Below are 17,088 nucleotides of genomic sequence, written 5' to 3' on the forward strand. Positions count from 1 at the left end.
CTGAGGAATACAAGGAGGAGTAAAAATCATTGAAAACATTAGCAATTTCAGAGTTAGTATGAAAAAGCTGACCATTATTGTCCTTAATTGTGGAAATAGATGTATTTAGGGATTTATTGCTTATTAAATTGGAAAAAGTACTGCCCAGATCTATTAGCATATTCATATATCTTATGTTTTCGTTTAAACAACCCTTTTTCTGCTTTCTGAGAGAAAAGTGTATTGAGAGCTGTTCTAGTTCTCAAAACTTTATCCCAGTTTGGTTTACCTCCATTACGTTTGTGTTCAGATTCAGCGTCCTGTAACTGTACCTCGAGGCGTCTCTGCTCCTTCAGTTTTTTCTTTTTTTTGGTTGAGCAATATGATATAACTATGCCCCTTAAAAAGGCTTTAGTCGTATCCCATAGATTTGAGGGATCTGTGTATTCAGTATCATTCTCCTGGATGAACATCTGCAATTCCCTTTGAGCCATGGAGCAAAAATCTGTATCAGATAAGATAGATCTATTACATGTCCAGGTGTATGTCTTTGACTTGTTATTTAAAATAGACATTACTAAGAAAACAGGAGCGTGGTCTGAGATATGAATAGAACCAATATAACATTTCTCAATTAATTCGACAGAAATTTGAGGAACCAAAAAAAAATCTATTCTAGAGTAAGTCCTATGTGGATTGGAGTAAAATGTATAGTCTCTATTGCTGGGGTTAAACAAACGCCAAACATCTGTCAGGCCAACCTCTTCTATCATTCTATGAATAGTTTTCTGTCTAGGGTTTAAAATGGATGAGGCAGTATTGGGTTCCCTGTCTAATTTCCCATCCAGTATGCAATTCCAATCACTGCCAATAAGTGTATTAGGACAGCTTTACTTAACAAGCAGGGAAGTTAGTTTTGTAAATATACTCAGTTGAATATTAGGAGCTGCATAAACATACAAAATACTTATCATGTCTCCATACAAGGAACCATGTAGGAAAATAAAGCAACCATCTGGATCTGATTCATAATATTCAACTTTAAGTGGGACTTCCTTATGGATTAATATAGCAACCCCTCTACTTCTGCTGTTATATGAAGCATGAAACACTTGTCCAACCCAACCACTCTTTAATTTTAAATGTTCCTCATTTGTTAAGTGAGTCTCCTGTAGCATTCCAATAGATACTTTCTCTTTTTTTAAAAAGAGAAGCCTTTGATGTTCCATGAGCATGTTAAAATAGAGTTATTTAATGGCATAAGTCAAATGTTGAGAAATATTTTGTTTGTGCGTATATTCAACTTTACAGGTTGTTGCATTATTAATTATTTCATGAATGGTTACACTAAACACAAAAACATCACAAAAAACAAAGAAACCAAAAAAACACTGCCAACAAAAAAACACACAAACTTCACCTTTAAGGTGGGTGAAACACCAAATCCACCCCCGCCCACCCACATAGTAATAGGCCCAACCCGGTTCAGAGGAACAAGCGTTTTGCCCAACCATTCCCTAATCCCTGAAGGAAGGAGCCAGTGTCTGCCAGATTATCACCACAGCATAGCAAGAACTGTTATTTTCAAATACAACAAGAAACTAAACAAACCCTAACCCTATAAAGCATCGATGGTGGTCAAACTCATAAACACCAGAATTTTTTTTTTTTCTTTCCTTTCTCCCTCCCCTCTTCCCGGTTATATTATTAGCCTACTGTCACTGTTAATAAACCCGTGATTCTAACGGGACATAATAGGTTATTCAAGGCCATTAATAAATCCATATAGGAGGGAGTAAGATAATAGGACTACATCAGGCTTGCCTACATGGCACAACCAAGGATTTCAAGGCAAAAAAAAAAAAAAACAGCAAATCAAAGCAGTCTTTCTACTATCAGGAGGATGTTTTACAATAGACCTAGTATACATTTACGCATCACAGCTAGGCTCCTTGTCCTCCTCCATTGAGGAATCACTTTCGCAGCCCTGGAATGTTAATTTCAGAAAGTCCTCTGCTGCTTTAGGTGTGATTCTCCTATCCTTGAACCGAAGCTCCCTATGCTCACGTGATAGCCGTAAAATCTTCAGCTTATCCTGATAATTCAGGAGTTTCGCTATGATGGGTCGAGATTTCTGTGGATCACCTGTTCCAATGGCTCCTCTCCACGGCTATCGGCTCTGGAAAGTTATTCGCTCCAAGTAGACCAGGAATCAGGCGTTTCAGAAAGGCCCCGATGTCGGCTCCCTCTGATCCCTCCGGGAATCCAACAATCAACAGGTTTGACTGTTGGCTCTTATTCTCCATATAATCCACTTTTGATTGAAGTGTGGCCACAATAGTCTCCAGCTTTTTTATGGAACTTTGCACGGTAGCCAATTCATCCTCGATTTTACTCACTCTTTCTTCCATTGCGGTGTTTAGGTCTGCCAAGTTTGACATGGACGGTTCAAGATTAATGACTTTAGCTTCTGTTCCTTGAAGATTTGTCAGGAGTTCTTTTTTGCTGGCCTCAATCGCCTGGAGTATCTTCTCCATTTCACCTGCCATTGTTCTATTGTTTGACATGTGGTGCGTAACGTGTCTGGTGGCGTGGAGAGCATTTCTCACGGCGTAGCCTGCAGCCTACTTGTTTAGGAGGATTTGCAATGGATCAGTTCAGCTTTGAGTCTTTTGTTCAGAATGTCAGTATTCTATTCAAAATCTCACTCTGAAATCATTTTAGTTCGGTATATTTTTGATCAGACAGGCTCGGGTGCAGAGCTCGGTCATGCACGTCCTTCCGATTCCACCATCCACCGAGTAGTGTTGCGTAGTGTTTTTTAAAAAGATAGCGGGAGAGCGAGACTAGTGCAACCACTACATACCGGATCTCAACCGGAAGTCTCCCAGCTCGTATATCTGTCGTCAAAATGAAAATATATTACCCCGCATTAATTTTATTTCCTCTTTGATCCCACTTGCACTCCCTGCAGGATTTTGGCAAAAACTGCTCTCCTTACTAAGAGACTATATTTGGAATGGTAAAAGACCTAATATAAAGTGGTCAGTTCTCCAGTTCAAAAAGACTGAAAGGGGAATTAGCATATCCAAATATTAACCTGTATCACTGGGCATTTGTATTGAAAAGTCTTACTTGGATTGGATGGAGGAGGATAAAGTTTTGTCACTGAAGAATATAGAGCAAGAGTTAATAGCACTGATGAAGTTGAAGGACTTTCTCTATATAGGTCTATCAACCAAAAAATGTGGTTTGTATAGTGGACCAATTGTAACCTATGTGCTACAAGTGTTTAGAGCTGCAGAAAAAATCCTGAAATTTAAGACTATGTCGTGTAAATCTTCTACATTATGAAACAATAATCATCTTCTATCTGGGGGGAAGCCATTTACTAACAAAGCTTGGGAAGATAAAGTTGTTACTACTCTTCAAGATATTAATGGGGCAAACACAATCCTTAGCTTTGAAGAACTTGTTTCTCTCTCTCTCTCTTTTTTTTCCTCAGAGTGCAGCTGGAGACCTGCGGGGTTACCATCCTGCAGCAAAAATCCATACAACGGGCCTCAATGGTGTCCGAGGCGAAAAGGTCCATAAAACTACACAAAAACTTTGTAATATTCCTCCATACTGCTCATCCGCTGCAATCCAAGTGTCCTGAAGTGGCGACATCCAGACAGTCACTATACTATATTTGCCTGGAGGCATGCTCCCATGTGCACGCGAGTCTCCCTCACAGCCGCTTCCACTACGGAAGCCGTGCCAGATGATCAACGAGAACTCGCGATAGATACACACCGGTATTTACATCCAGCTGTGAGCGACCGAGCGACACACAAACACAAGAGGGATCTGCCTGCACTAGTGATTTGGAACTTTGAAACTCACAAACTCACATCTATCGCAAGTTCTCGTTGATCTGTTGTGGGAGTTGTTGTGCGGCTGTGAAGGAGACTCACGTGCACGTGAAAGCGTGCATCCAGGCAAATATGGTATAGTGACTGTTTAGGCTAGAAAAATGTACTAAATGACATCGTTTCGAGTAAACTCTGGATGTCACTACTTCAGGACACTTGGATTGCAGCGGACGAGCAGTATGGAGGAATATTACAAAGTTTTCGTGTAGTTTTATGGACCTTTTCGTCTCGGACACCATTTACGCCCGTTATATGGATTTTTGCTGCATACATTTTTAAATGATATCTTAGGGTGGGGCATAGCACTGATTGTCACAATCATTTTGGCAAGGTGATCGGGTCTGATTGCTGGTATGGTTGAATGTGGGTGTGTGGAAGGCGGAATAAGAGGATGATCCACGAGTGCACATTTCCAAGTTGATTTTGGATAAACACATCAGATCTTGATGAACGAATCATTCAAGTTGAAAATCTTTACTGATGTACATTGTATAATTTGTTGAGAACAAAATGACAAAACAATGGTCAATGGAAACCAAAATCATCAACCCACTGAGGACTGGATTCAAAATCACACTGAACATAACTGGCTGATCCAACTTTTGTGAATTTTATCTCAGCAACTCATATTGTGACTCAGTAGTCTGGGCATGTTTCTGATGAGTTGGCAGATGGTGTCCTGCAGGATCTCCTCCCAGACCTGCATCACGGCATAAGTGAGCTCCTGGACAGCCTGTAGAGGTATTTGGTTTCATCGGATTGCACCGATACATAACGTCTCATAGGTGCTCAGTTGGACTTCTTGGTCAGGGAAGAGGGCCAGTCAATGGCTTCAATGGCTTCGTCATCCAGGAACTTACTACGCACTCTGGCCACATGAGGCTACTGCACCAGGTCTTATAATTGCTCTGAGGATTTCATCCCAGTACCTCAGAGCAGTCAGGGTTGGCTATGACATGGAGGGCTGTGCGACCCTCCAAGGATATGCCTCCCCTGGCCATCACTGACCCAAAACCAAACCAGGCAGCAGGGCTAGCATAATGGGCAGCATAACGTTCACCACATGGTCTCCAGACTCTTTCACACCTGTCACATGTGCTCAGTGGAAACATGCTCTCACCTGTGAAGAGAACGGGGTGCCACTGGCGTACCTGCCAATTCTGGTGTTCTTTAGCGGATGCTCATGGGGTCTGTCAGTTTGGTTAGAAACATGCACACCAGTAGCCTGCTGGAAGTCATTTTATAGGGCTCTGGCAGTGCTCCTCTAGTTCCTCCTCACAAAAAGGAGCAGATACCGGTCCTGCTGCTGGGTTGATGCCCTTCTACCTTCTCTTTAACTTACTTATTGTTAAACTGTGACAATTAAGTGTTCCCTTGATTTTTTTGAGCAGTGTATAAATGGAAATTGTGTTCTGGCAGGAATACACAAGGTTTTATAAATCAGAATATTTTTTGGGGTACATACATTTCCTCATTTATATGTACGCAAACATTTGGTGTGGATTCTCTGCAGAGTTTATCTCATTTATAAAACAGTGCATATACCTGGAAATGTGGGCACGTGGATCAGCCTCATAATCCATCCTCTACATTCAACCGCAAATTAGAGGTTTGTGAAACGTTACTGTGAAATGCAGGCCCATCTACCTCCAACGGGAGTTTAATGTTGTCATGCTAACTGCTGTTTACATACCACCGGCGGCTAATGCCAGCTTGGCTCTCAGACTGTTACATGATTCCATTAGCAGTCAACAAAGCACGTATCCTGAGGCTGTGCACATCATTGCTGGGGACTTTAATCATGCAGATTTGAAAACTGTGCTCCCTAAATTCCACCAGCACATTAAGTGTGCAACTAGGGGGAAAAACACTCTGGACAAGGCTTACTCCAATATCAAGAGTAGCTACAGGGCTAAGCCACTACCACACCTGGGCCAGTCTGACCACCTGTCCCTGCTGTTAATCCCAGCATACACCCTCCTCAGGAAAAGTGCTCCCCCCACAACTAAGACTGTTAAAATCTGGCCTGAGGACACCTCTCATCAGCTCCAGGATTGCTTTGAGAGAACAAACTGGGGCATCTTTGAACAGCAGGACCTGGAGGACTACACTTCATCCGTCCTGAGCTATATCAAGTTCTGCACGGATACTGTTACCATCGAGAAGCGCATCCGGGTCTATCCAAATCAAAAGCCCTGGATGACTGGAGAGGTCAGGACCCTGCTGAAGGAGAGAAACAGGGCCTTCAGGTGTGGTGATGCGGCACAGTACAGTGCTGCCAGAGCCAGCCTGAGAAAAGCCAAGACAGCATATCAGAGGAGAATAGAGGAACATCTCAGCAGCAACAACACAAGGCAGGTATGGCAGGGGGTGCAGCATATCACCGGCTACAAATCCAGCAACCTCGCAGTGGCTGACGGAGACGCCTCGCTGGCGGAGGAACTGAACATCTTCTTTGCTCGTTTCGAAGCGGAGCAACCGCATACAGCCACATCACACCCCTCAACCCGCAACAACATCCTCATGTTGGAGGAACATGAGGTGCGGCGCACACTGAGGGTGGTGAACCCGAGGAAAGCTGCTGGACCAGATGGCGTTCCTGGACGTGTACTGAAGACCTGTGCAGACCAGCTGGCTGTTGTCTTTACCAAGATCTTCAACCAGTCCCTGTTCCAGTACACTGTCCCACCTTGTCTGAAGTCCTCTGTTATTGTTCCACTGCCAAAAAAAAACAGCAGTCAGCAGCTTGAACGACTACCGTCCAGTGGCACTTACACCGATCATTATGAAGTGCTTTGAAACTCTGGTTCGGGGGCACATCATCTCAAGTCTGCCACCTGCATTGGACTCTCACCAGTTTGCGTACAGGGCAAACAGGTCTACAGAGGATGCAATTGCAACAGCCCTCCACACTGCTCTGAGCCACCTAGAGCAGCAGGGGAGCTATACAAGGCTGCTCTTTGTTGATTTTAGCTCTGTGTTTAATACCATCCTCCCTCACAGACTGGTGCCCAAACTGACAGGGCTGGGACTGTCTTCCTCCATCTGCCACTGGATCCTGGACTTCCTGACAAATCGCTCTCAGAGGGTGAGAGTATGCTCCCACCTCTCAGCATCCATCAGCATCAGCACCGGCTCCCCACAGGGCTGTGTGCTGAGCCCCCTACTCTACACCCTCTACACTCATGACTACACCCCTGCCCACTCCAGCAACACCACTATTAAGTTTGCAGACGACACCACAGTAGTGGGTCGGAGGGGGATGAGTCTGCCTACAGGACTAAGGTGGAGCCGCTGACTGGGTGGTGCAGGGAAAATAACCTGGCCCTTAACACCACCAAGATGAAGGAGCTGATCGTGGACTTCCGGAGGAAGAAAACGGAAAGTATCCAATCACTGTGCATCAGCGGGGACTATGTGGAGAGGGTCTCTGACTTCAGGTTCCTGGGCATCCAGATTGAGGAGGACCTGTCGTGGAGTGCGAACACCTCAGTGACCATCAAGAAGGCACAGCAGAGACTTTACTTTCTGAGACTCCTCAGAAAGAACCACCTGTCACAAAAACTGCTTGTGTCATTCTATCGCTGCTCAATAGAGAGTGTGTTGAATGACAATAAAGATCTATCTATCTATGTAGTAAGTAGGGGAGAGGGTTTTTCCCCCTCGAACCATTTACCGGGAAAGGATACAGTCCAATAAAATTTGCTTTATTTCTTCACATTGTGTGTGTGTGTGTGTGTGTGTGTGTGTGTGTAGCAGACAGCAGCAGCAGCAGTGATCTCCATACTGCTTTCAAGCTGGGCGTAAACATATACCGTACATATACTGTACTTATGCAAGTACGAACAGTAACTTAATGTTACACATCTTTAGTTTGTTTAATTTAGTTCACAGAAGAGCTGTTAAAGTTAAATATCAGCTGAAGCAGTCATTAACACAGCATTAGACTACATACATCCGCTTCCTGTGGAGTCAACCAGCCGAAATACGGACAGCAGCACTCTGCCATTGCTGAGCACATTGTGGTCAAATGGGGTATAAAGTAAAATCCTGTCAACAGCACTCTGCTGTCACCTAGCGTGCAGGTGCTGAAGATATACAAAGCTGAGTGTGTGTGGCAGACACCACGTCTCCAGGTCACCTGAAAGCACAGTTGTGTTCACTATAGTAATTTTAATCACAAAATCTATATGAAAACAAAAAGGAGGTAGAGATTGTAATTTGAAAAAAAAATTAGTAAACAGACAGCAATTTTAATTTGAACTAAAATATTCAACATTGTAATCTAACTAATCGCCCTTTATGGGTCCACAGCAAGGTCGATGACAAACCACACCATTTTACTCATGAAATTAATAAAAATCTAATGAAATAACATGTAAATTGGCTTTTATTTTGAAACGCTTGTGTCGTGAGTATGCTTGCTCCTGTCACAGGTGATTGACGTGAGTGATATTTGAAGTCACAGTGTCATCATGAGGGGACTGAGCCACAGACATGTTGCCATATTAAAAGACTACAACTTCAGCCATTGCTTCAGGACAAAACATGCAGAGAAATTCAGAAATCTGTCAGAAGATAAGAAATTCAGGACGGATGAGGAATTGCTAGCCAAGTTACAAAAGCAGCAAGGACTTTTTTATTAAGCTTCATTCAATGAAGGAAGGACATGTCAAAACCAATTATGTAATAGTTCACAAAATCAACAGTCTTTTCAAATCCATCCCTCTAAAGAAGAAAACCCACAGAATTCTCGAAAAAATTTCAGCCTCTACTGCTTAGTTATTAGATATAGTCAAGTTATTTTTCTGTTTCAGAGCAATTAAACCATTGAAATGACTGTGTGGGAGTGTGCTTATTTATCACTCCACCCTCTATATTCTACTTCAACCAGCCCTTTTTGCACATACCAAAAGGAACCATTGGAGAGGCCCACAGAGTCAGTGTGCCCAATTTTTCTGCCTTTAATTGTATAAGAAGGGTTCTTTCTAGGAAGGCTTCATGCCTTTTGCTGGAACATTGCTGTTTCTTAACAAAAGCTGTTATGATCTTTTTCTTTTGCAGGTTACCATGGTAACTGGATTCTCTGAACAAAGAACCTCCTATGTCAGGTCAGTCCCTCCCTTAAAGTCTAGCACAGTGGTTGGTAGAAGACGATCCCCCAGGCCCTGCACAAGACGTAGCAGAACCTGTAAACCAAGAGGCCATTCCCAAAGCAGATCCCTGCATAGCAACCAAGACCTGCCTCGCAATCAGCACCTTCCTCTTGACCACCGAACAGTCTCTAACTACTATAGAAACCCCAAGACCTCAAGTAGTATCAAGAACTCAGGAAGACATTCATGCAGGACCACAGCTCAAACATCATTGACTAATAGTTTAGTCATCAGACAGCTAAGTGAGAACCCTAGGGTCCTGAGGTTGTCCAGAAGGAGGAGGGGCCTCCCACCAGACACCAGCCCTACCCCTCTGAATTGGGCATCTTTGGACAGTAACTCATCAAAAAAGTGCAGGACATTGCAATGCAGCAATCATGATGTCCCATTGGAGAGTGACTGCCATATTGGTGAGATCCCACAGAGACAGGCTGACTGTGATAGAGATGTTAGTACAGAGTATGTGAATCATATGGATGAAATCACTGGCAACCACATTCAAGAACTTGGACAAGAGAGATGTGGCCATGTTGGAGAGATGACACTAGAGGGTTGCATTAGCGGAGACCTACAGGACAAGGTAAATGTTGGGAAGTTAAGATTGGCGAGGGTCACTGGTCTGGAGTCCTCTCAAGAAAGGGTCAACTTTACCAACGTCATCACAAACTATGACCTCAGTCCTGTCAGTGAGCTCATATGCAGACGCGTGAGAGAAAAAAGGCGTCAGAGGAATCAGTCTGTGTCATCCACAATCCCTAAGCCAAATACCAGGACTACAGATTCAAGGACTTTTGCCAGAGCTGCTACTGCCAGGCCTACTGTAACTAAAGCTGCTATCAACTCAGTGACATCTAACCATGTACACACTGACTCATTAGCCAGTTATTCTGCCAAGCACACAGCTAAAGACACTAACAAGGCTACTGTCAAGGACATAAACAAGTGTACTTCACCAGCCCGCAGTTGCTCTATCCACAGTTCCAACAGTGCCGCAAAAAACTCTTCCAAAGGCACCACAGAGGACTCGACTGAGGACAGTGCACCTGTCAGTAACTATTGTAGGACTTCCAAGGGCTCTGCAAAGGGCCTCACCCAGACAAAGACTACCTCATCCATTAAGACCAGGACCAGCCCAAGAATCCCTCCAAAACACTAACATTCACCTTCACAGATTCACTATTCATTATACTAAGAATTAATGTTTAGGACAATTAGTGAAATATCAGAAACACCATTCAATACTGTTGATCATAGGTAATGCATCATGATGGCTTATGACTGGTTGGATTGTGATGTAGTGACTATGTACTGTTATCTACATTTATCCATGATTGTGGGATAATTTTAATTGTATTTAAGTAAAAGAGATAATTGGAAGACACAGCATAATGGCAGACACATGTGGTCGACTGTATAGTGAAAAGTCATTTAACTTCAGATGCTTCCCTGCTGTACCTGAAATACAGCTTGATATTCTTGTATTATTAGATACACATGGAAAGGGCACTGGTTTTATCAAAGCACATAGTTCAACTTAAGTGAAATTCTTTGAGCAGCTTACATAGAAAGCTGCAATACATCTGGCAACCTGCTGACTCCGAGGTTTTGTCAGTCAGGTTACAATACAGTCCTTAGAATCAACCTATTTACTGCCATTTCATTTAAACAGGAATACTTTGTTCATGGTTGTCTAGATTTATTACCTAAGTCCTAAAGATTTCTCATCTAAAATCCTTAAAGGATTAATTAAAGGATAATTCACATTTTTCAGGTCTGTCCTAAAAAAAAAAGAGAATATGAACAGTGACACTTCTTTTACTTGCTGTAATTGTTCCTCCTTCTCATGCTTTGAATTAAAAGATTCTTTTCTAAGTCAATTTCATGTCAATGATGGGGGGAAAAATCCAGTTCTGTCCAAGAGCAGGACTTACCAAACTATTGGTCTGTTCAATGACCAAAATAGTTTTCAAACAGGTTACATGAGAAGTATACAATAACAAAACTGCTGGTGTTTTTATTTACTGAGTTAATATTCCCTCTACAATCTATTCTGCACCATTAACCAGTTTGGTAATGGTTTATATTAAGGTCCTTAGGTATAGATTTAATAGGTTTAAAGCCATTAAAGTCCTTTTTAAGATGCACATTCACAAGTGTGTGAATAAGGCTATACAAGTGTCAATAATAGAATCATGAACACATTTATTTTTAGATTATAAATTTTAATAAGCACTAAAAGACATATAGACATATTTTATGGACTGCTGTTATAATTGCATTACAAACACATTTATTAAGTCCTACTAACCTGCCTACCTATTCTGCCATTGTTAAACCATCTCTAAGCTTTTTTCTTGTTTTATTGAAGTTAAAAACAACTTTCTTATTCATGTATTAGTCGTTAACTGTGCACTTATTCTGCTTTTTGCAGCTCCTCATCTGGAAATCAGCACTAAATGTGTATAAAAATTACATAGACATACAACATTTTAGTGGTGAAGCACAACACTTTATTTATTGTTTATTCACATTTGATCAGCCTTGACCACATGCAGTGCTCATTCCAGGTGGGGGAGCTGTGAAAAGCATATTGTAGCTAATTGTTAATAAGTCATACATTATACATTTAATAATTGAACAAGGCATTGTTCTTGTTTTAGATTTGATAGCTGCAAAAAACATAATTCACTGTTGTTAAGTGTATGATTAATTATTTAAATAGATTTTTCCAGTCTACTAACTGCTACTAACTGCTTGGGGTTCAGTATTTTCCTCAAGGATCCTTGGATATGAAGCTGGGGGAGCCGGGGAAAACCAGCAACCTTCTGATAACTGGACGAACCGCTAAAGGGTCATTCCATGCAAACTCATCCAAAATCCAGAACTTTTCCAAGTTCATGTCATGGATTTTTTTGAATATAGTCATGATGAAACTTCCATTTAATTCATGGGACCTTGCCAAATCCTATAGTTGTACTCAGCTTGGCCCTCTGAGCCCTAACCCTAAATTTCACTGGACTGAGTTTAAATTTGTCCTGAACATCCAAGATACCCGAAGGAAACTTGGCAACATTCATTCATTTAAATAGTTGTTGCTGAATGGTTACAGTCATCAAATTAATAACAGGAAGTCATTTTTTACCAGTATATGAAGAATCTGTCATTTTCAAAAAACCCACTAGTTTTCACTTTCTTGCGACCAAATTTTGATTCTGTGTGGTATTAATGCAGTTCTGTCACATACATAAGTTATTTGGATTTGAATAAAATACTGAGTGCCACAGATCTTCGGGGTTACAGTATACAAGCCATGCTGCTTTGACAACAACATGACAATGCCAGTGTTTCTTCTTCTCTTGATTGGACAGACTAGACGCTGCCATGAAATCTTGCTGCCCCCTACTTCTTGTTGTTAGTGGTCCTTTTGACAGTTATATATATATTGGTATGCCTTTGTGCCAGTGATAACTGTGGCCAGAGGCATCATGTTTTAGGGTTGATCGTCCATCCGTTCGTCAATTTGTCTGTCCATCCCATTATTGTGAATGTGATATGTCAAGAATCCATTGAGGGAATTTCTTCACACTTTGAACAAATGTCCACCTGGACTCAAGGATGAAGTAGTTAGATCTTGGCGGTCAAAGGTCAAGGTCACTGTGACCTCATGGCATCCCATTCTCATGAACCCGATATCTCAGAGATGCCTTGAGGGAATAATTCCAAATTTGGAGGAAGTGTCCAATGAGTTGGACTCAAGGATGAACTGCTGACTTACATTTTTACAACTGAAATTACATTTTTGTTATTACAGTGAGAAAATGAACCACTGGGTACTGGTACTGAATTCCAGGCACCATTACCAGTGTTAGTATGTGTTCAAATGTGAACTGTACCCAACTCTAACAGTAAGACTCAATAAATGACGTTGTAATGTTATTATAAAAAATCATAAGAAAAATACTAATATATTTTTTTATTCTCAGCAGTCTATAAGTTGATCATTTAAGTAAAAGTGCTTAAATGTCTTCTAATCCAACAAAACGTTCATAATGTTGTTATTAATACTTGAATAGTCTTATTAACGCACAATAATGTTAATAGGCAACAAAGGATTGTAAGGGCCTCAATAAGACAACAACAACAGAATTGTAGCGTGATTTACTTTTGTAGAAATAGAAGGATGTGGTTTGTGAGGTTGGTGATTGACACACACAAAAAAGAAAAACACCAATATATGCTGGTAATGTGGTTTGACCTTCACTGTTAACATGGTCATCATAATGTATGATAAATGACTGTAATTTGTATATTTCCTCACACTGATATCGTGGACTATTAGGTACTATTAGTTTGCTCATAAGTAGATGTTGGAGAGATTGAATAGAAGAGTGGTAAAATATTATGACTGTATTAAATAAAATGATTAAATACAATCATTAATACTGCACATTTTCTCACAGCAAAGCCCTTACGTGTTAGAAAAGAAAATTACTCTGGGGAGTCCGAAAAAAGGAGGACTGCTGGGAAAGGGCAGTTGATGCTCCTTTTTTCAAACAAAATAAATGTTATTTGCAGAAATCACATGGTATTTCTACACACAGGGGCTTTAAATAAGTAGTTGAGTTAATAATACTCCGCCCATTATTCAGTCTATACAATATATTTTGTCACTCCAAATCACAGGTCACTGGCAACATTTATGGCCAACACAAGTTAAACAACTTTCAGTAATAAATAACTTACAGCAGTTATTTATAACCAATGCGTTTACTAACTATAAGTAGTAAAGTGCATTAATCAATGTCACACTTTGACATTCCTCAGTTCTGGAACTGCATATGCTCACACTGCTCTGCTATGGAAGATAACTTGTCATAATTCAAATTAAAAGTCCAGTTCGAAAATGACAAGAGATTGAATTAAAATGTATTAAAGTATTACTATCCTAGGAATAATCAGGCCTCGATTAATCTTGAAAATAAAAAGTAAATTGAAAAAGCAAATTTTAAAAAGTAAAATAATAATAAATGATAAATATAAAGTAATAATGAAAAAAAGTCAAATTTAACATTCAAAAGCCTAAATGGGTAAAAAGGGAATCACAACATAACGGTTTTGCCTTCTTTGCATTTGACATTTAGATTTTCAAGCCGTATGATATTGAGGAGGCTGACCCAAGGCCTGGAGGCGCAGAGGCACCTTATAGACCAGCAGGGGGAGCTGACTGTAAAGAACACAGTGAGTTTGACAGAGCAGTGTAGCAGGCTGGACACATTGGATGTGTGTGCAGCGCTACTGTTCCATTTCGCTTTCATAATCATCATCTATAGATACATACACATATACATATTGATATATATATATATATGTTACTACGATAACTGCTTCTCAACCAAATACTTCAACAATGTACATGTTTGAGCAGGAGTCTGATCCAAAATTAGGAAGAAGTAATAACAATCAAGATAAAAGTTGTCCATGATGTCTTCATATCTCTCTGTCACTTAATGTACACTTGTGAGAAGTGTGTATATTGCAAGACTTTATTCTGAGGTTTCTGCCTCATTGTTGAATGATTTTACCATGTCAACATAACTGGAGGAATTACAGATCTTATAAAGTAACTTGGTTACATGTTGTTTGAAAAACTGCCCAGCACTCAGTGGCAGCTCCTGCCAAATCTCTCAGGGCAGCTGTGTGATGATGGCTAAGATGACTTGGGTAAATTAACCCAACTTTTAACCCACTACATTTATGTGTCAGCTGTAGTTACTAGTTACTAGTTAGTTCCAACCAATCAATCGATCAATCAATCAGTCCATCTTTATTTCACAACGAAAGTCATGACACTTTCAAAATAGAGCAGGTCTAGACCATACTCCTTGATTAATTTGATAATAATAATATGATAATAATGATGATGATGATGATAGTAAAGGTCAAGCAGGCAACAACAACTGGCCCAATGAGAAACTGTTGTCTAGGTACTAAAAATGTGTAGCCTGAACAATTTTCTTGTGCAATTCACTACCATTTAATCTGACAAACACATTCACAGAAAGTGATATCTTTCATTCAGCCATATTTGTCAGGGCAGTTGTACTCTTTAGTTAGGACTGGCGTATACCGCCAATCCCAACCCAGACCTTGGGATTAACTACCAGCATATATGTTTGCCCCCTTTCTCATTCTTGGAAGTGTTTGTCATTTTCTGTGCCCCTCAGGCAAATAGTCAAAGAAACAGAACATGCTTTGTGGTCCTTGAATGTGTGAAACGATACTGCTGACAGCAAGGTTCTAATTAGCATGTCTCTGTCACCCATTCCAGTGGTGCTCCAATTCTTCCAGCGTGTAGACTGAGTAGCCTCAAACTTAACTGACAGTACTAGCGCAATGACAGGACTTGTTGGAGATGCCGGGGATTGAACCCCGGACCTCATACATGCAAAGCACATGCTCTACCACTGCGCTGCACCCCCCTTCCCAGCTTTCAAATAGTGACCTGAGAAATTGAAACGAGCATATCAAGTTTGGTGAACGACGTGTTTGTTGAAAAAGATTGTAAATTCTGATGACGAGTCTTTACAAAACTTATTGCAACAAAGTGGACCTAGCCAATGAAAGAGTGATGTCACATTAGTTTGAACACATTGACTTCACAGGCCCGATTGTGATGTCACCAAAGACGGAACACATCCAACTGTGACGTCACAATGGACTGGACACATCCCAATGGGATGTCACGCTGGAGGTTAGAATGATATGCAACAGGGTTACATCCCAAAGCAACAGAAAAAAACAAAACAGTTTAGATGGCCAGGAATCAAAGCTTTGTCAAATGCTTGGAAGACAGCTGGGCTTGCCACTACAGCAGTAAAGACTGCGATAACATTTTCACACCACAGCACAAATACTGTCAAGTGGAAGAGAGCCTCTGCGATGGTTGGGAATCGGACCCAGGTCAACTGCTTGGAAGGCAGCTATGCTCACCACTATACCACCATCGCTGTTGGGGAGGAGGAGATTTTCCCAAGAACATCAGCATGAGAAATTTGGGTTTGAAGAAAAAACAATGATGTGGTTTACCTTAATGAGTAGAACTTGTACTGCACCTTACTGTAACACAGTACAGACTGAAGATCATTTTGGCTTCATACAAGACATCATACAAGCTTCACACCAAACAATGTGTCTTTGTGAACAGAGCAGCACTTTCCCAGCCCTGTGTTTCCTTGTGCATTCATGTAAACATAAGTGCTTGCTACAGAACATTGTTCTGCTTAGAACATTGGGTACATAAAAGTATTTCCCATTTTCTCAACAGATTCTAATCTCCAAAGATAAACACACAATTGGATTTAGTCAGTAAAGATTGTACCCACAAGGAATTCAGTCAAACTGCTTAAGGGTAACAATTTACTAACATTGTACATTCCACCACATTTTCGGTCAAGGATGAACTCTATTTGCGCTGCCTCTCCCATGCAGAAACTTGCATTTTTTCGCAGCTCTGCGGTGACAATTTGTAGTAAGCTGTGCAAATTGACGTCGACTGTTCAAAACAGTGTGGCGTTGTTGGCAGGATTTGAACCTGCGCGGGGAGAACCCAATGGATTTCTCCATCGCCTTAACCACTCGGCCAAAAATGGGGCAAATGGGGCAAAAGGGACTGCCCGGTAGGGGGCAAAAAGAAAAGAGAGAAGAAGGAGGGGGGGGAAAGAGGGGCAAGGAAAAGGAGGAAAAAGGAGGAAAATGTACACTATATCCATTTTTTCCTCTACTCTCTTATCTTCTCAACATTGTTTACACACACTTCTGCACTTATTGCAAGGTTTATCATCACTTTAATTTTCATGTCTCTTGTGGGATTCGAACCTGTGCTGTGGCAACATCCCAATCTACCACAGCGCTTTGGACATTCCTAAAGCCTACTGTAGGTGGCAGCATGCACGAAAACAATGTATTAACGGTGTATAACTGTAAATGTAAATAACTCTCCCATCATGTTTCCCCTCCTTTTTTTGGTAAACTCAATTATT

The 17,088-nt window shown here is 41.1% G+C and overlaps 1 protein-coding gene and 1 non-coding gene across 4 annotated transcripts in view; one reads left to right on the forward strand and one right to left on the reverse strand.

The window, feature by feature from the left end:
- The window catches only part of LOC141012146 (uncharacterized), a 63,668-nt gene extending 52,823 nt beyond the window's left edge, over nt 1-10,845 (forward strand). For 2 of the 3 annotated variants that reach the window (XM_073485548.1, XM_073485549.1), the window contains exon 8: nt 8,958-10,845. In XM_073485548.1, coding sequence (XP_073341649.1) covers nt 8,958-10,205 — 1,248 coding nt within the window. In that variant the 3' untranslated portion in view covers nt 10,206-10,845. The remainder of the gene's footprint in view (nt 1-8,957) is intronic. The other variant, XM_073485550.1, reaches the window with a different exon arrangement.
- A 5,139-nt stretch (nt 10,846-15,984) lies between these two features.
- Nucleotides 15,985-16,056, reverse strand: trnag-ucc (transfer RNA glycine (anticodon UCC)). The gene has a single exon. It is a non-coding gene; the product is annotated as a tRNA-Gly (tRNA).
- Nucleotides 16,057-17,088: the final 1,032 nt, after the last annotated feature.

The sequence above is a fragment of the Pagrus major genome, chromosome 17 (assembly GCF_040436345.1).
Source record: "Pagrus major chromosome 17, Pma_NU_1.0".
NCBI classification, from domain to species: Eukaryota; Metazoa; Chordata; class Actinopteri; order Spariformes; family Sparidae; genus Pagrus; species Pagrus major.